General features: G+C 51.3%; 1 protein-coding gene across 5 annotated transcripts in view; it reads right to left on the bottom strand.

Moving 5' to 3' along the window:
* MICAL2 (microtubule associated monooxygenase, calponin and LIM domain containing 2) overlaps positions 1–25,041 on the bottom strand; it is a 199,070-nt gene that overhangs the window by 146,988 nt on the left and 27,041 nt on the right. For all 5 annotated transcript variants that reach the window (XM_036258877.1, XM_036258873.1, XM_036258874.1 and 2 more), the window contains exon 3: positions 8,476–8,807. In XM_036258877.1, coding sequence (XP_036114770.1) covers positions 8,476–8,739 — 264 coding nt within the window. In that variant the 5' untranslated portion in view covers positions 8,740–8,807. The remainder of the gene's footprint in view (positions 1–8,475; positions 8,808–25,041) is intronic.

The following is a 25,041-nucleotide window of genomic DNA, read 5'->3' as shown; positions in this document are numbered from 1 at the left end:
GCTCTCACAGCAGGAAGAAAGATGTCATCCTGTGGCAACAAAGTGACAAGCAGGAGGGAAAGCCTAGAGCTGCACTATGCAATTCGCAAGCCCCAGTCACGGGTGGCTCTTTCAGCCTTTGAAATGCGGCTAGTCTGAAGTGAGATGAGGTATACCACACAGAATGTCAGAGACTTAATACAAAAAGTAAAATAAAAACGTAAAATATCTCAATCATTTTTAGATTGACTACATGTTGAAATGATAGTATTGTGACTGTATTAGGTCAAATAAAATATATTGCGAAAATAAAGTTTATCATCTCTTCGTACTTTTTTAATGTGACTGCTATAAATTACATATGTGGCTGGCATGGAATTTTTACCGGAGAGCACTGGTCTAGAGAATGGCGAGGCATGTGGCCACTGAGCCTCCAGCCACCACCTCTGTCCTGACGTCTGGTTTAGAAACAAGCCCCTGTTGATTGAAGTGTCTGCAGTCAGGTTTCAGTTACTTGCAGCAGAGTGCAGTCCTCACTGACACCGAGAACAAACCAGTGACTAGCCCTGGACCTGCCCTGTGGAAGGAGGCGGAACTCAGCCTGGTGCCCCGCCCAGCTGAGTAGGAGGTAGACAGATAGATTAACACTAAGTGGAAAAATTCCCTGCCATGGAATACGCTGATCACCAAGATATTTTTTATCATTAAAAAAAAGCCAAGCAGAGCAAGACTCTCTGATGAGCAGGAAAGAGGGCAGCCAAGGGATTCCTTCCCGTCTGGGAAGCAGAGCATGAAGCGGCTTCATGGTTTCCTTTTGCCCTGCCCCGTGGTACACATTTATTTGGATAATTTTAGCCAGAGATTCCCTAAGGCCTTGTGCAACCCTGGGTGGGCCAGGAACTACAAGAGGGTTTTCTTTTTTTCTCTCCAACAAAAAGAAGGCCCAGCCCTTCAGCCTCCCAGGCCTATTGGCTGATTTCCCTGTCCCCCTTGTAAACACCACAATAGCCAGAAGCTAGTCAAGGCCCAGACGAGGCTGTGGTCATTATCCCCACACCACAGGAAAAGGACACTCAAGGAGCAAAGCTCTGATACAAACTTGGACAGATGCTTAAGTAAGGAAATAAAGGGGTTGGCTGGTACTAACTTCTGCAAACCCACGATCAAGGCTTGGAAACACGGGCCTCACCCCGTACAGCTCTGGAAAGAAGAACTATAGATGTTACATAGTACACTATTTGTACAGCCTCTGGAGCTGCCGAGTTCATTCACCCAGTCCCTGAGCAGCTTCCCTGTGCCAACCCTTGTGCTGTGTGCTCCGGACCCAGGGATGAACCAGACATGGTCCCTGTCCTCAGGTTGCTATGGTGAGTGTAAAAGAGACCCCCTTCCCACACATAAAAAGCAATCAGCGAAGGACACTGATCAGTGACATCTGGTAGGACCAGAGTCTGGGAGCCTACATGGGGCACCAAACCCAGACTAGGGATGGCATAAAGAAGGGGGAAGCAGAGAAGAGGTCAGGAAGGGCTCCCTGGAGGAGGTGGTGAAGTTTACAAACCTCAGTCATAAAGAGAACAAGTTAGTTAAGCCAGAAAGGGGCCCCTGTTCAGCACAAACAGCATAGATTCTCCTTGGGCCAGGGCTCTAAAAGCTCCTACTCTTTGATAAAGTTTTTGTTTGTTTGATAAAGTTTTGAAGAGCAAATATATACTTGTATTTGTTCTTCCTTTAAAGAATATTCACCTTCACCGATGAAGCAAACTTCTTTTTTTTTTTTTTTATCCTCACCCGAGGACATCTTTCCATTTTTGCACAGATAGAGTGGGAGGGAGAGAGAGGAAGAGAGAGAGAGAGAGAGAAACATTGACGCGAAAGGGACACATCGAGCGGCCGCCACCCGCACGACCAACCAGGGCCGGGGACAAACTGCAACCGAGGTACACGCCCTTAGCGGGAAACGAACCCGGGTCTCTCTGGACCGCAGGCCGATGCTCCAACCACCGAGCCAAACCGGCCAGGGCTGAAGCAAACTTCTTAATGAAACCATGTATACGCAACTATTTTTTCAACTGTAAAGTACTACGCAAATGTTGGGTGGTAACCAATGAAATCGCTGTGACTGAGATTGCCATGCAGGGGGCGGCAGCGACCCCCACATGATCCTGCTGGACTGCTCTGTTCAAGGCCCCCAGCCCAGACTCCAGGGTTCAGAGGGTGCCTCCTCAGCACGGCCAAGGAAATCCAAGCAGCCAACATCCCGCATGGTAACTCCCTTTTAAGAACTCAGCATTCTCTGGCACTGTGGGGGTGGGGAGTGGGGGGGTGTCCACAGGAAGAACCTCGGGGGCGGAATTTGACCATGCCTCTAACATTGTTAGTGCAATGCACATACCTTTGACTCCGAAATTCTCAGTCTATCTCATAGCGATGGTTTCACGTCCATACAAAGCAGTATGAGGAAGTCTGCCGCAGCTCTGGTTAGAAGGGCAATAAACTGGAAACAATCTAAGCAGTTAAATAAATTGGGATCTAGCCATAAAATGGGAAGCCATAAAAAGCTGGGAAAATAATAAAGGGATCAGTGCCCCATGATATAAAGCAATCTCTAATGTTTATCTTTGAGTGACAAAAAGCAAGATACACAACAAATATGTGTAAAATATCCGTTAAAAACAAGGGGCGCGCACACCTCGCGCGCGCATGTGGAGACTTCCAGGAAGGCACCCAGGGAGGGCTGCCTCTAGGGAGAGGACCTGGGCGCTGCAGTAAGGTTTCTTTTCACAGTATATTTTCTTGTCCTGCTTGAACTATTTTTTTATCACGAGCATGCATTTTTCATTTTAATTAAAGAAAACTAATTATTTTTTTTCTTTAAAAGACAAGGAAGCCCTGGCTGGTGTGGCCCAGCTGGTTGATCATTGTCCTGGGCACCAAAAGTTTGCTGGTTTGGTCCCCGGTCAGGGCACATGCCCAGATTTCAGGCTCAATCCCTGGTTGAGGGCCAGCAGGAGGCAGCCACTCTATGTTTCTCTCTCTCCCTCCCCCTTCCTCTCTCTCTAAAAATCAATAAAAATATTTTTTAAAGACAAAGAAGTCTTTACTTACACATATATTTATAAAACAAGCCACAGTAAATCCAGATTAACCACTTCCTATGAAGACAGCCAAAAAAAAAAAGAAGGCTTTTCAATTCACTTTAATATTGTTGAGAGTCGAATTTACTCAAGTTCAAGTAAAATATCCAATGCACACATCCATGCAAACCCACATACTCCATGTGGAGCGTGGTGACTAGTGTAACCCTTAGCACAGCCCGACTGGTAACCGGCCTGACCGCGTCCAACGTGGCAGTGCCGGAGTCCACTATTGGGTAAGTGGACGAATGCAGAGTCCATCTAAGCTTTTCGTTCAGACTGGAACAGAAATTCACACCCTGGAGACCATCCTCTGCTCTATTTGCAAGTGTCCATATTAGGCAAAGGGGTACTTGATATGGCCCAGTGGGTGCAGCAGAGCCTGGCTCTGGGGGCTGTGGTGGGTGATTTCAGAGGTCTGGAATGTCAGATAGGCTTATCTGGGCCAGGCGATAGCGGCCTTCAGCTCCGGGCTTCACCCCTCCCAATCTCCCACCCTAGCTCCCTCGTCCCTCCCTCGTCCCTCCCTCTTCCCTCGTAGCTCAAGAACCACATAATGAGCGGGCCGCATGCATTACCCAGCCTGGGCTACCCCTCACTGAGGGGCCACTGCAGAGGCCAAAACGGGCCAGGGTCAGGTTCAGGAGCCAAAGGTGTGGGGTGACCCTGCTGGATGCTCACAAAATACAGACATTCCCTTTTCACACGTTAACGAAAGAGTCTTCGTTGTACAGGCTAGCCCCGTTTCAGCTGGTGACAAAAGAGTCCATGACTCATTTCCTGAACCCATGTTTTTATGGCAATAATGTACAAATGCCTTCTGTCCTGAATTGGTTACCTGTAATTAATGAGCCACCCCAGGGAGGGTTGTGGAAAGAACCCCGGACTGGGAATCACGGCTCATCCTCCCTCAGTGGTCCTCCGTGTCCTCTGTTTGACAGCAGGACCCTGTCTTCCCAGCCTGGCCCCAGGAGGCCCTTCTCTCTGGGCTCCTCCTGCCACCCCCCATGCTGCTCTCACCGGCTCTCCCCCTCACCTCTCCCCACAAGCTCTTTCATGCTCATGTCATGAGCAGCACTCTCTGCCTAGATTATATCTCTGCCTGGCGTTCCCTCCAGCCCTTCCCTCAGCAATGCAAGGCGAACTCCTACGCCTCTGTCAAGGCCCAAAGCACACGTCCTCTTCTAGGAAGCACTTCCAGCCTACCCCAGTCACACATGCTCCTGCAGAATAGGGTATGTGCCTCTCTCACAGCACTGAGGCTATAAATGGTAATAGTGGCTGAACATTTACTGACCACTTATGTACCAGACAGCATTTTAAACACTTCACAAAAATAACCTTCTTTAATTTTCAGTCACTTCATGAAGAAAGTACTTCATTTACAAAGAATACTACTGAGAATCAGAGATTTAAGTAACCTGCCCAGGGCCACAGAGATATTAAGTGGCTGATGGGTACCTAGACAAGTGCCTGGCACATAGCAGCTGCTCAACAATTATTCACCTCATAAATGATTAAGTAAATAAATAAAGAAATAATCACATTTCTGTCTCCTCTATAGAACGTTCAAGTAAGAACTACTTCTTATTTACCTTTCAAACCATCTCCCCTGTCAAATACCAACTAATGTATAGGGCAAGGGAAATATATAATCATTAAATGAACAAAAGAATAAATGAGTAAGCCCATGAACAGAGCCCAAGTCCTGTCAATGCCACTCACTAGCTTCAGACAAATAGCTTTGGCTTGCTGGGCCCCGTTTGTTACCTGTCAACTGTAGAGACTGCACACAGCATTCTCTCAAGCTCTTTCTAGAATTAAAGGTACATATGAAATAAACAACCAGACTCCATGACTTTGTGGTTATGGCAATTCCCATGCTATAACACACTGCATTTCCTCCTGAGCTGTACAGGAACATTATACATGGGACGTGGCATTGGATCCTGGTACTACCCTAACACAGAGCCAACAGCGGTCCTGAAAGAGTGAATTTGGCCTGACCCTTGGTTCATATCCAAATAGATCCCACCCAGGGAAAGAATTATTAAGTGAAGGACAAAACCCTCACAAGTAATAATCAGTAATAAATAATGAACCCAAGTTAGATTACGCAACCGGCATCTAAGCCACTGTGACTTTGCAGGTCCTTTTCCCTGTCCCCTAGCACGTGCACCAGAGACCTTTTTCTTCAAACTGTTCCTGGTAACCAATCTCCCCCCATCATCACCACCAACACATGCACACATACACACACACACACACACACACACACACACTCACTGCGGGCATGAAGGGAGTAGCATAGTTCTTAGCACATAGTAGGAGCCAATACATGCTTATGAAATGCTGAAGCCCAGATCCACTCCAGAGGGTGCTGAAATGCGTCTACATCTGCACAGGGTGGGGATTCGGGCAGAATTTCATACATTCCCACTCTCCCTATGGCTAACCGGGAGCTTGGCTATAGGCCTGGGACCTGACACACCTGGCCCCACGCTCAGCATTCATGATCAGCCACATGCATGCTAATGCCTAGCATTTCTTGTTTGGCTAATGCTCAGCATACATGACTACACCAAAGGATACCTAAATGAGGGGTGTGAGCAAGACCCTATCGGTTCATGTCGAAAGAGCAGGAGGACCATGCTCTGCGATTTGCTCAGCTCACAGCAAGGAGTGCATGTGTCCGGCTCTCAGAGCCGAGCACTAACCATCCACATGAATCTAGTATGGACGGGGCCACTCTCATAACCGGGCTGCAAATAAACAGTCACTGTGAAGGACACCTGTTGTTTATCTGTCTCTCACCTCATGTCCTTGGGAACCTGCTCCTCCCTTACGTCAACCGTGTGATGCTTCAAAGGGCTGCCAAAGGTGGTAGCCAGCTCCCCTGTTTTGGCCACCATAACTGGCCCAGAGATTTTTTTTTTTTTTTTCAATATCGAGCAGGAAGAAAAAGATTCTAGCCTTTTGTGTCACAGCGTTATAAAGACATGAACTAGAGGCTACCAACATGGGGGGAAATCTGCTCGCAAGATGGAGGGATGGAGCCAGAGCAGAGCAAAACCTTCAAGGGAGAGACGGAAGGAGAGGGAATGGAACAGACTGTGAGTGTCTGGACCTTCCTGTTTATACAAAGTACTGATTTCCCTGTTTTCTTTAGGGTGGTTTGAGTTGGGTTTCTGAAATATGCAGCTAAAGTGGCCTCACACAGTCACCACCGTGCTTAGAGTGCATTTTCAAACGTATTTTCTGCTCTTGGGGTGGTTTTTATGAGACAGGCTACCACGCATTTGAAACATCTTTGTTCCTCCTCCTAAGAAAAGCGTACAAATTACTGGGCAGGAATCACTCTTACTCAGCATCACTCGCTGAACACGTTAGTTCTCCCCCTTTGTATCTCTGCCCCCAGTGGTGACCTGCCGACCACAGGATGTGAGGAGTCTTCTATTTCAAGCCCTCAAAGCTTGTAAAATAGGGGCTGGCCAGACAGGCGAGGCGACTGGCTAGTGATTTCTGAAAGGACATTTCCGTAGTGGTCAGCTCTCCATCTCGTCCCTGCTGGTGATTCCCTCTGAAGGTCTGTCTTCAGATCGCCAACAGAGTGCCCCCAACAGCTAGAAGGGGCGATGCATTTTCTGATCAAATAAGACCCCTGAAAACCTTCCCCAAGAAAACATTGTAGTGCAGCCACTGACTTCTGGTACCTTCTTTTTAATCCTCACCTGAGGATATGTTTTTATTTGTTTTTAGAGAGAGGAAGAGAGGGAGGGGGGATGGGAGGGGAGAGAGAGAGAGAGAGAGAGAGAGAGAGAGAGAGAGAGATATCCCTGTACGTACCCTGACCAGGGATAGAACCCACAACCTAGTTGTACACCCTGACCAGGAATTGAACCCACAACCTTTGGTGTACGGGACAATGCTCCAACCACCTGAGCCACCTGGCTAGGGCTATGGCACCTGTTTAAAAGAAAGCCACCACATGCAATTACCGAGATCAGTAATGCTCTTAAAGCTAAAGCTTCCCCCGCCTCTAAGTCTGAAGAACTGCCCAGTGAACTATGAACCCTGGAGTTACAACAACAAGGAAGGGAGGTGCTGGGTGGGGCTGGCACCTAGGACACCGGCCCCACTCCTTTCTCCCCCTCTCTTTCTGTAACACTTTCATCTCCTCTGTGTGAGGCTGAAGCTTGGCAGCTTGTGGGCAGGCACTGCTCGGCAGGCTCAAGTGCTCTGGTCTGCTTCACCCCGATGCAGTGCCCTTCCCATGCCCCATACAGCTGTGCACCCCAGCCTCAGAGGAGCTTGGCAGCTGTCTCCCCAGGGGCAGGGGAAAGCAGCCATATCCCACGGTGGACTCAATGACTCCTCATCACCAAAACAAATACACAACAGTCCTGATCGCCATGGAGAGTTCAATCCTCTTGTCTGGGATTGGCACTGACTAGAATTCCAAGGGCTCTGGCTCAGCTATCTCCTGTGAGGTCTAAATACAGCATGCTCACTTTCAACCTAAACATCCAGTCTGGCCCGGTGCCCGGGGCAGACAGCCCCCGAAGCCCAGCCACGAAGTCTGGACTCCCGGCTGTCCAGGCAGCGCCGAGCACTGCCGAGCGGCTGGGATGTGCTGATCGGCCCCCGGGCCCAGATACTGCCGATGGCCGAGCAAGGGGGGCAGTGATCGGCTTGTGAAGGGTTAACCACAGGCGGGGTCCGGAGCAAAGAAATGCTTCCTGGGGAAGGAGGTGGGGAGGTGAAGAATGTGGAGGTTGAGGAGGAAAAGGCAGTAAGGACCAAAGACCTATTTCTTAGCCAGTTAAAGTCAGGGCATCTTTCTCAAATGTGGGCTCCCACGGGAACACAACTCTCTAATTAAGCCGCTCCACAGAATTCAGGGCTTAAGCTCCGGAATCAGACCAAGGTTGCCTTCTGATTGTGTGACCTTGGGCAAGATCATCGACTTTTCAGTTTCCCTGTCTCTAAAATGGCCCAAAAGACCACTGTGCGTGTTCAGTGAGCCACGTACGTAAGTGCCCGGCACACGGAATCCGCTCAGCGAGTAGGAGCCACCGGCGGAGGTGACAGAGTGGATGATGTCCAGCATGCCTTTACTTCCTCCGCCGGGGAGAGGGCACGGGAAGAGCTGCGAAAACCACCACGATGAGACGGAAACTCCCAGTCGGGATAAGCAGTGCGCACTTGCAGACCAAGGAAACCTTCAACCGAGCAAGGCACCGCCACACACCCACACCTGCTGAAAATCTCATGACGGCAGAACGGGGCCAGCTCCCTGCCCTGGCCGCCCGTCACCCCCATGCCCAGGGGAAGAAAGGCCCCCACGTGGCCCCCTTACCTTGGTGTTCGTACACAGCTTCCCTCGCTTATACTCTTTGTGAGACCCACGCTTGTCCAGTTTGTACCACAGGGCTTTGGCCTTCCAGGTGGTCACTTTGGACTTGAGCTTGGAGTAAAAGTTTCTGTGGTCCAGAGGGTCTAGGTCCAGGTGGCGGGTGAGGATGTTGAAGGCCTGGAGGGTGCCTTTGCACGTGGAAGCCTGGACAAAGTTCTCAAACACCTGTCCGGCCTGGGTCTGCTTCTCGTCCTCGTTTTCCCCCATGTTTCAGGAGCCGGGTGGAGCAGTGGTGGGCAGGCGGCCACCATGAAGTACCTGCAGAAACGTCACACCTGCAAAGGGAGGTGGAGGAAGAGGTGAGCTTCGAGGTGGGAAGGACTAAGCGCTGGGAGATCAAATAAAGTTCCTTTAAGCTGCTATACAGAATACTTAATACCAAACAAAAATAATCTACAGAGAATGCACAATCACGCTGTCTAAGCTGGCGACGCTGCCCACGCGTGATCTCTTCTCCCCAGTCCTCCCACTGGCTGGCGAGACCCACAGGCAGCTCCGCTGTGCCCTGGCTGATGTCAACATTACCTGGTCCACTGTCTGTGAGCCAGATGGTTCTAGAAATAGGAACTCGTAAAAGGAAAAGCATAGAAAAAGCGCTCTAGCTTTATCACCATTAAAATCTTATGATTCTTGCTGCAAATTGGTTGACTAACACAAAGCAACCCGGCCACGTGGCATTAGTACACAGGCCAAAAAAGTCCAAGCACAGGCCTTCCTAGGTTCCATGACCATCTCGTCTATCATTAGACATCAATCTTTAAGTCGTCGTCGTTACCAGAGGGCAGGCCTTTCTCCGGCGCAGACAATAGCAAAGTCTCAAAACCTCTCTACCCCGGAATCTGCCGGAACCACAGCATCTACCTCCGTCAGAGAAAGACAGAGCCATGTGGGTCTCCTGACACACGAGAGGAGCCTGTGCTCTGTGAGCCCAACGGTGAGCTCTTCCCAACAAGTGCTTAGGCTGACAGCAGGGAAATGCGACGGGGGTTCGTTCCCGTCACAAACATAGCTTGGCTGGGTTTGGGCCCTCGCCCTTTCTCTCTGCACCACTCTCGCCTCAGGCATTTCTTGGGAAAGTCATTTAAGTTTCAAAGGAACAAAAATAAATTAGAGCTGATTTTCCAAAGGGCTAGCTCTTTTTCCAGAATCCAAAGCTAGTGCAAGAAGACAAGCAGGGAGGAGCTGGGGCTGGACCAGCTGTCAGGAGAGCTGGAGGGGTCTGTCAATGAGAGGATACAGCACACTGAGCCCCCCGCCCCCCGTGCGGAGGCCTGGCAGGAGGAGGTCAGCAAACACAGCAACAAGGCACTCAGACTGGGCGACTTCCCGCTCTCCAGATGGGAACGCCATCATGGGTGCATTTGGATTGCGGGCTGGCTTTGTAACACTAAAAGCAGAGAGAGCACGATGTTTATCCTCTCCCTTAATCCTTTACTCATTCATTCAGCGACAATTACTTAGCAAGAGCCAGGCATCAGCCTAGGCGCTGGGGTCCGGGGCCTAGCGAGGGAGGCAGGCACACGAAGAGTGGATTACAAGACAATGGGCAAGCCCTTGTAGATATGAACACAGTGCGTGCAGGCCCAGAGCAGGGGGTGGCCCACAGGGCCAGAGGAGCCCCAAGAGGAAAATGCCAAAATACTGCACTTTTCGGAATGGGGTGGATTTTACTAGAACACTGGAATGGATGTTTCAGTCAATGGAATCACCATACAAAGGTGTGAGTCTGGACAGAGCCAGTACAGCGGTGGAACGACCGCGGGTTCAACGCTCTGGGAGTCCAGGACTCGTGACGAGGTGTGGCGGGGACACTCACGGCAGACCGTGGAGGGACTGGTTTCTCCAGTGGGCTCTGGGGTGCAGGAGATAAAGCAGCAGCTGGGACACGTCTTCGGGAAGATGGGCGGCGACGGTGGACTGGAGAAGGAGGCAGCTGGGGGCTGCCCGGTGACAGTGAGGAAGGCAGTAGGGAGAGCAAGGGGAGAGCTCCCCGTGAGCCTGCACGGCAGCCTGCTGGGGACAGACAGGCTGTCCAGACCAGACACCCAGGTGCTGACAGGTGAGGGGGCACCGGCAGCAGAACAGGACCCCGCACTCCCTCCCCCCTTTCTCCCAAGAGCCCCAGCGTGCTGGCACCATGCTCTGCTGAAGGGAGACGGCACAGTCCCTGTTCCAGGCCTAGCCAATGTCCACTCCTCAGCCAGGCCTCCTCCTCCAGAACTAACCAGGCTGCTCCAGCCCCGCAACTCAACAAACTCCACGGACTTGGAAAGCTGGCTCGGAGCTCGCCTGGCACTGGACACGGAGCCGCTCACAGATGCTCTCCCGACTTCATCAGTGTCCACAATGCTCACTTTGGCATCACTCACGTAAACACTGCTTCCTTCTGTGTTTCAACTCCCCCCCCTCCAACACTTGCCACCCAGAGAGCATAAACAGGGAGCAGGACTTATTTGCTTTTCAGGAGTATGATTCCTCAGTCTTTATCTCTGGAACCATTCCTCTGCCCAGACTGAACAAAGGATGTCACTGCTGACTGACCGATACAAAAGGACTTGAACTGGACTGGTATCCTGCAGTCCTTTCCGAGGGTGGGCAGGTGGTGAAGAAAAATCCCTGGGCTCTGGGTGGCTTAGCGCCCGAGCCCCAAGCTCAGCCTGGCCCCTCACTGCCCACCTGGCCGCACACAAGCCACAGAACTCCTGAGCCTGTTTCTTTTGTATGAGACAGGTGACAGCCTGCACTCTAGGGTGGCTGTGAGGGGCAGGACGCACAGGCGACAGCAGAGCCTGGCTCTGGGAAGCACTCGGCAGACATGCAAATGTGTGCGGCACCCATTACACGGGCCGGGCTTGTATCTGGGAAATGCACCAGTTTGAGAAATCGTTCTGTAAATCAGTCTCCAAGTTGCCAGCTCCTCCTCGTCTAAAATGTTGAAGCTTTCAGAGGCATCGAGCCAGCCCTGGTTGCCAGAGAATCATTGACAAACTGGAAGAACCTGTCTCCTCCCAACCCCTGCTGCCCCTTCTCCTCCCCACAAAAGAATAATGAACAGCTTAATCGTAGGCCTGGGTAGAAAGAGCCAAAGGTGGTGCTGAGGGCGCTGGGTGGGCGTGGGAGCTCCAGGAACTGGCTCTTATCTGGAGTGAGATAAGGGAGGTGGAGGGAGACAGCCAGACAGCAGAAGATAAACGCTGCCTTGGACTGTACCCCACGGCCCGTACCAGGCTCGGACCTGCCTCCCTGGATTGCAGCTATAGGGTCTAGGCTCAACTTCTAAAATCGGTTTTCCAATTTAAGGCAAAGGTCTTAAAAATGGCTCTCAGAAAAGAACATCAGAATATGTAGAATCTGGCAAATGTGGCGTAGATCTGGTCACAGGTACTTGTCAGCTGGGTGACCTCAGGCAAAGTTATCTAATCTATCTCAGCCTGTTTTCTCATCTGTGAAGTGGGGATAATAATACTCACTTCACAGGGTTGCAAGGATTAAATTAGACCATGTCGGTGATGTATTCGGCACCTGATGGCTACCTGATAAACAGCGCTCATTTCCAGTCTTCAAATGGCCCAAACCATATCAAAGCAAAAGAAAGAGAAAAAGGAACACAATGGATCCCCACTGGGACTAGCTTCCCACGCCAAGGAACTATGTACTTTAAAACCAGAAGTTGTGGGCTTCTAATTCAGTTCAAATCTACTTCCTATCTGCATTTCCTTGGACACCTCACTTAATTCTGAGTTTTAAGTTCCCCATATATACAGTGGGGAGCCTCAAATGAGGAAGGCTGGGTAATGAACTGAAAACACACATGGCGCAAGGTGGTTTTATTGCCATGGAAAGGCTGAATCTGAGTCCGAGCTTCAAGCCTTTTCTTCCAGAAACTGGAGTATGAACTTTTGGTAACTACCTCTCTCCTTCCCCAAAAGGAAAAGGTCCAGGATGAGTTAAATCAGGGGACCTTGGGTAATAACTCTTGTTAAAGTCTTCCTTGTCAACCACCACCCAGCTGTTGCCTTTTGGAGTTTGATAGGAAATATAAATAAAGCCAGCTACCCAAAAATATGAAAGGTTTCTGCATTTTCTGGGAAGAAACAAGATGTGATGCTTTAGTGTCCAAGAATAGCCTGGAAGCAATTTGGTTTCTGCCAACTGAAGTCCCTTATTTGTGGTTCTGCCTATGTGACTTCATGAGTCACAGAGCAATTCCCTTTCCCTGCCTCCAGCTGCTACAAACTAAAACTCAGGGCCTCAAATTACGGGCCGCAGCGTCGGTAATGGGCTTGGCCCATGGCATCTGGGAGATGAGTTCAAGGTTTGTGCAGAATCCCTGAGTGCCTCTCAAATTAGAGAGGGAGCCTCCCGGCCGAAGGGTTACCAGTGCGCTCACATTTAGGACTGGCATACCTTCTGTCCTCCCTGGGCCCTGTCCCCTGTCAAATGGCACCCAACGGTGTGACCAGGTGGTGGATAAATGGCAGCGTCCATAAATCTTAAGGTGGGATGGAGGGACGCTGGGCAGAACCTTCCCATAAAGCAGCAATCGGGCTCAGGAGGACAGCTCAGTGTCAATGCTTTCCATCCACAAGGGCACATGGCAACCGGCTTGGACCAAAAAGGGTAGCTCCCAGGGTTGGCAATGGACTGCAAGGACCCCCTTCTCCCTGTAATCTCCTTCCAGCCAGGGGGCCCCAGCCTTCCCTCAGCCCCCTTAGTCACCTACCCACAGGGGGAGCACACTGCCTCTTGGGGAAGCCTGCCCCACCCTTGCCTCCTGTACTGGAAGAGGCCTCAGTGAGATCAGGCTCCCTCTAACAGTTCCTCCCTGTTCCTGGTGCAGCCTTGAGATCACCCGCAGGAAGGCAAAGCCCTTCCATGTAGGCTGGACGCAGACGTGCAGTCTTCTTACAGGACACGCTGCTTGGGGCCCGCACTAGGAAAGGCTGACGAAAACATTCCAGAGGTGAACTGTGAAGCCCAAACAGTTCCCAGTGTGCAGCCGAGGCCTACGCACTGCCCTCGGTCTGCACTGCCCCAGGGTAGGAGCCTCGGGAGAGGCTCCGGGCCCCCTGCAGGTCCTGGCCTTTCCGGCTGCTCCTCCACTGAGAGCACCAGGTTATCTGGCTCTTGCCCTTCCAGCCCCAGCCCTCTGCTCCCTCTTTCTCCGCAGTGAGTTGACCCCACTGGTCTGGCTTAAAGTGACCTCATACATTCTCACTCCCCCAACTCCACCCGTTTCCTCATGGAATCACTCACATAACAGATTCCAAGATGACCCCCACCTGCACCCCCGCAGTGAGGCAGAGACCTGCATGCCGAGCAGTCAGAGTGCCGGGGGGAGGCCAACCCAGGAGAGGCCCAGGAGAGGCCAGGCCTTTCTCCTGCATCATCCGGAGGAGTCCTCACAACAAATCGGTGAGGTGGGTGGGGAGAGTCTATTTTTATTTCTCTCTTTCTCTCTGGCTCTAGTCTGTAAGAAAGGCATTGGGATAAAATAAAAAAAAAAAAGTCATTCCAGAACTTGCCCATCTTGCTTTTCTTAAATGCAAATATAAGTTTCCCATATGTGGTTTCTATTGTGTGTGTGCACATATGTGTATATATGTATGTGTGTTATGCGGTATATATCTATACGTATGCATGTATCTAGGTGTGTATGTTTGAATACATGCATATATGTGCATATATGCAGGTGTGCATGTGTGTAGATGCATGTGCACATGTGTTTGCCTATGTGTATACACATATTTTTAAACATTTTCCATAAGGATTTCTAGCCAGTGCTCCACATTTCCACTTGTACCTCTAAGCCTCTCTAGAAACTTCTAGGAGAACCACAGCCTCTGAGGTGGCAGAACTCTGGTCTGGGCACGAGGAGGCGCTCGCCTCTCTCCACCCTCACGAGGACACTGACAGCCGCACCACTCAGCTGCTCGCCGCGTGCCGGACCCTTACACCCACGGCGCATTCCTCCACCCTTGTGTGACGGAAGAAAACAGACTTGTAGAGGTTAGCAACCTCTCGATATTCCACAGGTAGCAAGCGGGATGCTGTGAAACCAACCCAGTTCCATCTCACTTCAAAATCCACACTCGGAGTCACCGGTCAAGGTGAACCGCGTGGGCGGACACGCCGCAGCCTGCCTGCGCTGCGGCCGCGGGTAAACGAGAGGGACTCGGTTCTGCAGCCTCTGAAGTTCTTTCCGCCTCCGGGAGTCCTAAGTGTCAACGACAGGGCGGAGACTCATGACTGATGGTGCAACTAAACAACCACGTCTTAGGCACTCCATTAAAAATAACATTTATAAGGACATTTGATCCCGGGAAATGCTCATGCCCGAACGCAGAGTGAAAACCAGGCGCGCTGTCAGGGTCTCGGTGTGGGCCCACTCCGCACAGTAATATCTCCGGGAGAACGAAACAAGCCGGACGTGGGCAGTGGCTCTGTGCGCGAGGGTATGCAGATGATTCCTACTTTTAGCTTTATGCTTTTCTGTCGTTCCCAAATGTTCTACCCGAAGCATGCGTACCTTTTATAACCCTCTCCTATACATACATTCCAAGTCCACAGGTCTTCTCTCCCTGACGACTGTGAGGGTCCTGGCAACAGGAGGTGGGCTTCTGTGTCCTTTCCTCAGACCGCAAGTGCTCAGCCCATGTGACCCCACCACATGAGCAGTGCTACTTTTCTGCAGAAAAGAAAGGGCCACCCTGCAAGAAGCCCCGCTGTGCTAACTTCATAATCACCTTACGTTCCTGGAGGTCAGGGACCAGGCCCCAGAGGCTGCTCTGCTCTCCGGGCCACAGACCCTCAAGTCCAGTGTGACAGACCCCTTTCCAGGGAGCCATGCTGGTGAACGGGAAGACAACACCTTTGACCCAACTTCAGCTGTATGCCAAGACCCTCTGCTGGTAAACCCACAAGAGCGAAATCTGCATACCTGGTGATGGGCCAGGGGGTGACAAAATAACACACCTTGACACACACACTGAGCCCATCCTATCAACAGAAACCTACTCTACTCTGCATGTGCACCAAATTGTCTTGGTCACACAGTGGGTTCCCAGGAAAACTGTGAACATGAAACTCACATTTCCAGGAGGCCCGCCTCTCTCAAACCCAATGGCAGGAGGTACCAGAATAAGCAAATCCATGCACACAGGAAGTATCCTGTACTTACCTCTGTTATAAGTTCTGTGCTGAATTAATGTTTTACTTCCCTAGTCCCAGTTCCTAGCACAAGCCCTCTGTGTATAGTATGTGCTGAATGAATGAATGAATGTTCCATCCTGGGGAACCTAATCATCATTGACATTTAATGAGCATCAATGAAGTCTCAAGCAATGTTTAAAAGCCTTATAAGTATTAAATAAGTTAACCATTGTAACAAGCCAAGGCATTGCTATATACCATTATTATGCCCCTTTTTTCAAAGAACTAGAAAAGTTGGCAACTTGCCCAAGGTCACATGGCCAGAAGTGGCGAACCGGAAGCCCATCCCCAGAGTTCAGACACCACATCCTAACCCACCACATCCTACTGCTGCCTGTCAAGTGGACGGAGGTTCCAAGTGCCCCCTCACCCACCACGTCAGGAGCTTAGTCTCTAGTCGGGCCCTTTAATTCATTATACTCCCCTACCTTTCCTTCATCAAACTCAAAATGCGCGGATCGGAAGTAATGAGATCTCAATGCAGTATCACGAAGACTGTGAAATAGGCCGACATGCTCAGCTGAGAGGTGACTTCCAAGCCTTGGTGGGTATGGCAGAGACAGGCTAGCTGATTCCCCATCACACTGCTCCTTCCTCCTGGGCCCTTCTTTGCGGCTGTGCGATCGCACATGACCAGGTTCTAGGAACCGGAATGCGAACGGGAGCTGCCTACCCCACTTCTAGGGCCAGCCCAGAAGAACCTCCCCTGGCGATCCTGTGCACTTCCCACTTCTTCCAGAGCACAGCAGCCTTGAAACCACACCCTGAAGATGGCAATGCCATGAGCAGAAAGGAGCCAGACCCCCGGGGTGCCCACCTGGAGGAGAGTCCTCTATGACGAGGAACATCTGAACTTTACGTATGTGAGAAATACACTTAAATGTGTGTGGAGTCACTGAGAATGGAGGGTTTATCGGTCAGGCAGAAACATCACATCAACTAACACAGTAGGCAAACCACAGCATGGCGGGCATGTCAGATGTGGCCGGTGTTAGAAAGCCCCCCCTCCGAGAAGTTTGACCACAGGGCTTAGCATCTCCGGCAACCAGTTCTAGCTTCCCATCTCTGAGGGACTCAATATCCTGGAAAAGTTGCTTGATCCCCCAAAACAAATTTGTCTATCCCTCTACTTAAGCACCTCTCACACACACCCCCTATATTGAAAAAGCACATCCCTTCCCTACTTGAAAATGGAACAAGACAGGAGATAGGAGAAACAGGCGAGGGCATTTCCCGGGTTTCAGTAACTCCCTGCGTCCTCAGCCGAGTCCTGGGAAGCTCGTGTGGTGTGATGGAAAGAACGTGGGCTTCTGAGTCACCGAGAACTCCCTGAGCAAGTCATAAACAACAAAGAGTCCTGTGAGGGTGCAGTGAAGGCGCCGCTTATGTCAGGCTGACAGATGCGTCATTAAGTGTCATTCCGGAACACTGCCCTGGGGACAAGTCCCACCGCCCCAAGATACCCCAAGCTAGACCGAGACAGAAATCGGTGCGTTTTCACAGAGACAGCAAGGGTGGCTCATCCGCTCCTTCATCCACCTTATGCTGACCGGACAGCTCGGAGCTCATTTCCGTCAAGTCTCTGCCAGGCGCACATTTAAAGTCACTCCCCCGGTGAACCTTTGTATCAGGACGGTGCTACGTCTCCGGACTTGCTGAAATCGGGCCTCAGGGACTTGAATCCTAGTAATTAGTCTGGAGGATAGAGAGGGATGCTGGGGAGGAGGTAGAGAAGTCACTGCAAAATGAGTCTGAAAAGGATTTCTCAGTGACGCCTGCTGTCTGCACACGGCCCTGCCCCCAGGAGCCGGGGACGGCCGCAGAGCTATGAACCCGGGAAGCTCACAGCCCGGCTCGTGGACTGTCTTCCACAAGCCCCCCATTTTGAAGAATTCTGCCAAGTAACCACCTTTATCAAATTTTAAAAAATGGGGGGACCCTGGCTGGATGCCAGGTGGCTCAGTAGGTTGGAGCATTGTCCCGAACACCAAAAGGCTGCAGTTTGATCCCTGGTCGGGGCATGTCCGGGAGGCAACCGATAGATGTTTCTCTCTCACATTGGTGTTTCTCTCTCTCTCTCCCTTCCTCTTTCTCTAAAAATCAATAAACATGTCATCAGGTATAGATAAAAAAGGGCAGGGGGGACTTACTGACTGACAAACGTTTGTTTTTTTTATGATCTGTGAATTTGCCAGTGTGAATCATTCTTTAAAATGTGTACAGACCCAACCACAGTTAGAGCCACATTAGCTTGTGCTGGAGAAACAACAGGGCACTCCCCCTCCTTCCCTCCACAGCCTAGGCTCCCAACAGAGGGTCCAGTCTGCCACGTCCATTTTCTCACCTCCACTTACCCTTCAATCCACCGCAGTCTCGCCCACTCACACACACAGCCCACCCCAGGCATCCTGCCCGAGGTCACCACCAACTCTCTCTGTTGCTAAATCCAGGCATCTCTTATAAGGGCCTTATCTTGCTCTGGTCTCTGCCTACTGTCAGCCTTTGCAAACGTCTCTCTCTACCTGCCCCTGAACTTTTGCTGTGTCCCAAGGTTCTGATCTTTACCTTCCTCTTGCTCGCAAGGACATAAACACTCCTATAGTTGAACCAGCATCTATGTCCGGATGACCCCTCCCCGCCCCACGCTCTCTCTCCATGTATGTATGTCTGTCTCCCTGCTGCATTCCAGTCCCTATGTCAATGCCAGTTACATATTTCCTTGACTCTCCGGTAGACCTCACAGGCAGTCAGTTTACCTCCCTCCCCACCTGTTCCTCCCCTGCTCCCCAACCTGTGTGAACAGCAACTCTGCACCCCAACTCTCAAGCCAAACCCTTGGAGTCACTGTCTCTGGCCCCCTCCCCTCATCTCACGGAGCCAGCCAGCCACCAGTGTGGCGCCCTCAGTAGCCCCATCCATGACCTCCCGCCCTGTCCTGCCTTCTGGCTCTCACTGGAACTCTCAAAATCTCATAGACGCTGTTCCTGCTTCCCGATCACCTCCCTCCAATCCACCAGCCTACTCCTCAAGCTGCTGCCAGAGAGATCTTCATATCAAAAATGCACACTTGGACAGGTTCCATTCCTGTTTCAAATCCTTCAACAGCTCCCTGACAATCCTCAGGGTGGAGTCCAAACATCTCAGTAAAGCAAACATAAGCCACCACGATAACCCTCTTCCCTGCTCTCCAACCTGCCCTCTCCCCACTCCATGGCCCCTCCTACTCTAGACTCACTGAGCCAGCCGCAGTTCCCTGATGAGCCGCCTCCTTCACGCCTCCCTCCCTGTGCCTCCACGGTCCTGCTGGCCCTGCTGTCTAGAATGCCCGGCCAGACTCTGTTCACTTGTTGCAATCCCAGTCAGCTTGAGAGCTGAAACACCAAAGGCAGCAGGGTGTCAGGGGTCCCGGTGTGGCCTCGAGTCAGGCAGACTGTCTGTAAACGTGACCTGCCACTTACTAGGTTTGTGGCCTGGATGAGTTACCTAACTTCTTTGAACCTCAGTTTCCTCATCCATAAAATGGGGGTAATAATAGCTCTGACCCTGTTGGGTTATATGAGGATGAAGCACAATGATGCCTGGCTGGGCACTATTCTGGCTGCACTGCTCTTTGAAGCCCACCTTGGCCTCCGCCCACCCCCTTTTCCCACACTGTACCTACTCTGTGGAGCTCCTAGTGATGGCTTCATACATACCATGGCACCAATCTGCGTGTGGTCTGCTGCCTGACCAGTGAGCCTTCTGATGCCACAGGCTGCATGTCCCAGGGCCTGGTACCTGTGCCTCTGGCAACGATAGATGCTCACTAACTGTGGCTTGTGGGTAAACTCTAACCAAGAACAGCAAAAACTTCGGGCTAGGTGGTGGGTGGGAGTGTGTCTGCCCTTTGTCTCTAACCACCAGCAGAAGTGCCAAAGGAGCCTCCTAACTCGCCTCCACTTCCCGTTTCCCAGGCACCACCTTCGTCCCGCTCACAAGGCCTTGGGACTGCCTGCATCTCAGCCCAAGTCCAGACTCCCTAACTGGGCTCATCAGTGCCTCCCATGCAGCCCCTATTTCCCTGGAGGTCCAATTCTCCGAGATATTCGGGATCCCCAGGGCTGCCCATTCTGTGCTGCACATCCAGGCTCTGCCCTCCTCCTCCCACCCCACTCAAATCCTACCCATCCTCGGAAGCAAAGTCAGCCCCATGTACCAACTGAAGACCTACCGACTATGTGCTGTCTCCCATAGAGGCACCACAGTCTATTCAAGGGATCAAATTCAAACCAACAATCTTTGGTAAGAGCTGCAGTTGGGGTGGACCCCAAGACGCGTGGGCACAAAACAGGAGATGGCGTGACTGACAGCCTGGACAGCCACTCACAGGAGAAGTGGCACCAGATCTGGATCTTAGGGAACAAGCTGGAGTTTTCAGGCACACATTCCCCATCCCTTCCCAAGCTTCTCTCCCCATACCTCTGCCTCCCTCCTGGAGTCTATGCCAGAGGTCACCAAATCTGGCTTTACAGCAGGTTGACCAGGAAGTGTCCAAAAAGGCCGCTTCCTAAGCCCACTCCCAAACAGAATTTCTGCAGCCTAACTCCCCAGGGAATTCTGTGGGCCAGTGAGGTCTGGAAATTACTAACCACATCCACTCATTGCTTTTACCAGGCTACATTGAACCCAGTACCCTGCACGGCAGGTACCAGGTGAACAAGCTCCGTCTCCCCAGCTTCTGAGAAATTACTGTCTGGTGGGGAGGCAAAGAGTTATAACGTGGGGGTCATACACATAGGTCAGACTATTTGGCACTTCGTTTAGCCTTGAACCCAACCCATTTTTTGTGCATCAGTCTTGTTTGGACAGCTGATATATAAACTTAAGGAAAAGTCCAACGTTTTGTCTTTCTGCTTCCCAGAGTACTCAGCTCATTCTGGGTGAGCAGTTGGTACTCACTCAGTATTTAAGATACAAATAATTCAACTTTTTGACTAATTCATCCATTAACAAGTTGCCTACTGATTTTTATCTTTATAATTTCAGTATTGGTGTAGCGTGTGCTCCTAGTAGGGAGTTAGTACCAGTTGGTTGAATGAATGACTATGGGTAAAAATCTGTTTCAGGAGGAATGGAACAGCTTACACGAAACCACCTTAGAGTGTACTTATGAGACTTTCAAATGTCTCCTTTGAATTATAAACCTTTAATTTCAGGATTAATTTCCTGATATGAAATTATACAGGCTTTGTTGTTTATATTGTCATTAACGTTATTAGCAACGTAAATAATACCTCCCTGGATCTCAGCAGTCCATGGGCCTCTGTGTGGGGGTGGCCCTGGCAGAAGGGGAGATGCTTACCCATTCCTTCCATTAAGCCATCCGCCCACCCAGCCAGCAGTCCAGCCTGCCACGCCCTCCACCCCAGCCTCTACCCAGGGCCTGTAAACGGCATTCAGTCTTTAGGAGCAGGTGTGTGCACCTGCGTGGGCAGGTAAGCCCTGCTTGAGTCAGAAAAGCCTCGTGTTCAAAGCCCATTGGAGTGGAAACATACTTGGGGAGCCTGGATCTATGATTTCAATATAAAATCCCCTCTTCTGTAGAGAAGAACACGGCAAAGCAAGAACATCCCTCGGGAGACATGTCCAAGCACGGGACCTTCAGCCAAGCGGGGGCGAGCAGGGCCAGCCGGGGTAGCCAGCAGCAGGGATCCCACCCTGCTTTCACTGGGGCTACAGCCCAGCGGTTTGCTGATGTTGTTGTTTGTGTATTCAGGCCCCAAAACAGGACTCAGTGTTGAGGAGCAGTTTCTGGATATGGATTGAAGATTGTCTGGCCCTCCCTTCAGGCCCCAGCCTAGAAGATGGGAGCTCTGTAACTGCCTTTGCACCAAGGACCGCAGGAGAACATGCCGGATCCTGGACCGCACGCAGGCAGCTCAGCCTGAGTCCTGCTCACTCCCGGTTTGCTTCTGCTGGAACACAGGAGGATTTACTTGCTGGTTATGTATTTGTTCATTTACTCATCCCACCGACACGGATCCCCTGTGCCAGGTGATGTGCTACATGCACAAAGCTTAACAGTTCTCAGCTCCCACTCAGGAGTGAGAACGCTGCCCTCAGCTCTCCAGGACCCGCGAGGGTGTCTGCCGGTGCCGTCTGCTGCTATTGGAGGCAGTTCCGCAGGCGGAGCAGCCGCGGGCGAGCAGGACCGTGGGAGCCACCTCCTCACTGTGCAGAGGAGTTGAAGTCTCCTGGAACTATTTTCCCAAAAGCTCCATGAAACCAGTTAAGATTCCAGACAGTAAATACAGAAAGGTCTCTCTGATAAGACACGGGAGAACCGGTCCTGAAAACACACTCCACTGCTGAACCCACTCCTGGGGAGACTGTTGGCCTGACAGGTTGGACTTCACATTTCAGGCGTACAAGCCTGCGGCTGGACAGTCCTGCGACGCCGGCCTATCGGCAGAGGCCACGAGGCCAGCACTGAGGGCGGGGGGCCCGTGTGGGAGGGCAGCAGAGGTCTAAGGAAAAGGGTGCCCAGCTCTCCAGGTGACACTCAAAGGCCATGTTCCTGAGAGCACACAGATGCTTGGACAAGCGCCCCAGGACCAGTGATTGCCCTGACCACTGCCCCATTCAAGGGATCAAAATGCCCCTCAGTGACCCAAACCTCCAGAAAAAATCAGCCCCAGGGAGAGGACCACAGAAGGTGTGGCTGAGCTGGGTAATTTTCTCCCACTATCCCTATGCAATAAATTTGTGTTGGCTGAATGAAGATGTTGGACTCTCCTCTCGATGTTTGGACTCACGTTCTGAAAAAGTGCATTCACTAAAATAAGCAGCGGCGGTCCCGCATAGAAAAACGAGATGCAGGGGCTACCGGAGATGGCCTGTGGCACGGGACCAGGAAGCCTCTAACTCTGAACCGGGCTCCGGTCCTTTGTTCTTTCGTCTCCACGAAGGACAGGTCAGGCTCCACGCCCAGGTTCCAAAACTCCCTTCCTGGGGCAGATCTCGGCCAAGGAGTTTGTTAAAGAGGGGAGAGACAGCTTGGCAGGTGCTCAGTTGGTTGGAGTGTTGTCCTGTACACCAAAAAGGTTGTGGGTTCAACTCCCGGTCAGGGCGTGTCCCGGAGGCAAGTACGTGCTCTCTCTCTCTCTCCCCACCCACCCTCCCTCTCTCTCAAAATAATGAAAACATATCCTTGGGTGAGGATTAAAAAAAAAACAAATAGAGGAGCGAGACAGGCGTTTCTGGAAGGCTCTCTCTCTTCACCATTATTACTCCTCCCCACTCTAAAGAGTTGATATTTTTAAAGATTCTGGCTCACCCTTATGGAAAATAATCTACTTCCCAGATACTTTTGCCTTGCAAATATCATCCTTAAAAACAGCTATATCTTTTCATTGGTCTTTATTTTTAAGTAGCCTTCTCACCCCACACCCCCAGCTCCCACAGAATGATTGTGTGACCCTGTCTGGAACGCAAACCCTCCCTGGAGAGACAGTCTGCACACGAACTCACAAGGGTGTTTGCTATCAGCTTATTTGGTGAGAGGAATCCGAGACATTTTAAATATGAACTGGCAGCGTGGTCGGTCCCGCGCCGATGCCTTTGCCCCGTCAGTGAACACGTCCACTGGCACGGGAGAAACACGAAGTAGAAAAGGCACACAACCGTCTGAAAACGAGCCCCACCCACATTTCTATGGGGAAAGGGACTTGAGGCGCCTGGAGAATTCTATCTGGAGAATCTTTGCTGGTCTCCACTGATGTTTCTTTCAACGGCTGGCACTTAATTAGCATTTTAGAAGGACTCTGTCAGGTTCCAAACCCCCTCCTCCTACTGCAGCTTATCTCTCAACTGAATGTTCCACTCCTACCCTCTGCGGAGGGGAAACACACATAATACCATGTCCAGATACAGAATCGAGCCTTTTCATACCCCCACACCTCCCACGTGGGCACCTTCTGCCTCCTTCTCTGCATAGCAATCTCCTATCCATCCTTCCCTACCCGAGACCCACAGCTCCCGCTTGATACGTGCGGCATCCTCTTCTCGTGCATCCCAAACCCCCGGCGTGCCTCTCTGTGCGGACTAGGCCTTTGCAGCCCCACAACCAAGCCCAGGGCCTGGCACTTGAAAGTCCCGTAATGAGTCCTCCCTCCTCTGCAGAAGGAGAATGGGCTTTGGAGGCAGACACCCTGCATGCTGTGGGACATGCGCAAGTTGTTTAATGTGTCTCTGCCTCTAGTTTCTCTTTGATTCGATAAACAGCCATGCCCACCTCTCAGACTACTGTGAGGAACTAACAGGTGAAATATGTAAACCCAGTGCCTGTCCAGTAGAAGGAGTTCAAGATACAGTTCCCTGAGCGCAGTAGGAAATGCTGAGCCAGACGGAGTCCTACAGAAAAAAGTGACTGGCTTCCGTCTGGCTCACATGCCACCAACACAGCGACGGGGCGGCCAGCCTCTCTCAGAGCACGGACAGTGCCGGCTGTACACAGTGCATGCCCTTAGCTTCAGAGTCTCAGAAAGAGGCCTGCTTAGCAACAAAGGTGCTTTTTATCTGAAAAGCAAACCCACAAGAGGCCACTACTGCTGAGGCTGGGCCATCACAGCCTTTATTTCCTGTCTTGAGTTAATCTTTCACCCCCAAGACATGCCATAAAACAGAATAATGCTGACTCCACAGTGTTAAGTCACTAAGTACAAATCAAACAGCCGGCCCACAAGACGACTCAGCCTCTCTATGATGTTGCACCCAACTTTTATTAGGCCTCAAAAATCAGTGAGGTGGGAGCAGTTGGGGCCCTGCTAACACCTAAGACAATCAAGCTCAGGGTCACAGAGGGAATGGAAAGCGTGGTGCTGCACCCATGGGAGGAGGCAGCTTGGCGAAGGGGCCAGAGCCACTCCACAGGATGCTTATGATCCCCTGGTTGGGACCCCGGAGGCTGGATTGCCATCTCAGTTCCAGCACTAGCTTGCTTTAGGTTTGGTTAAGTTACGACGCTGGGCCTCAGTTTCTTCACCCATAAAATAGAAGAGTTCGGTTAGATGATCTGTAAGTTCTTTCCAGCTCCAATGCTCCAAGGTCATAATTCTTGGAGATGGATATACCTTCCCCAGCTCTTCCCCTTTCTGTTAGCCGTCTATGTGAGATACTTTCAGCCCCCCTGGGCAGCCTTCTACCAACACTATGACCTTTATTGCTCCAGTGTCTGGTCATCCCTGAGCACACAGCCTGGCCAGGGAAGAAGAGGATAAACTTGGGGCCATATTCCTAAGAACATATCTAGTACTCTCT

Source organism: Molossus molossus, unplaced genomic scaffold (assembly GCF_014108415.1).
Source record: "Molossus molossus isolate mMolMol1 unplaced genomic scaffold, mMolMol1.p scaffold_m16_p_13, whole genome shotgun sequence".
NCBI classification, from domain to species: domain Eukaryota; kingdom Metazoa; phylum Chordata; class Mammalia; order Chiroptera; family Molossidae; genus Molossus; species Molossus molossus.
This window is presented reverse-complemented; position numbering and strand designations above follow the sequence as displayed.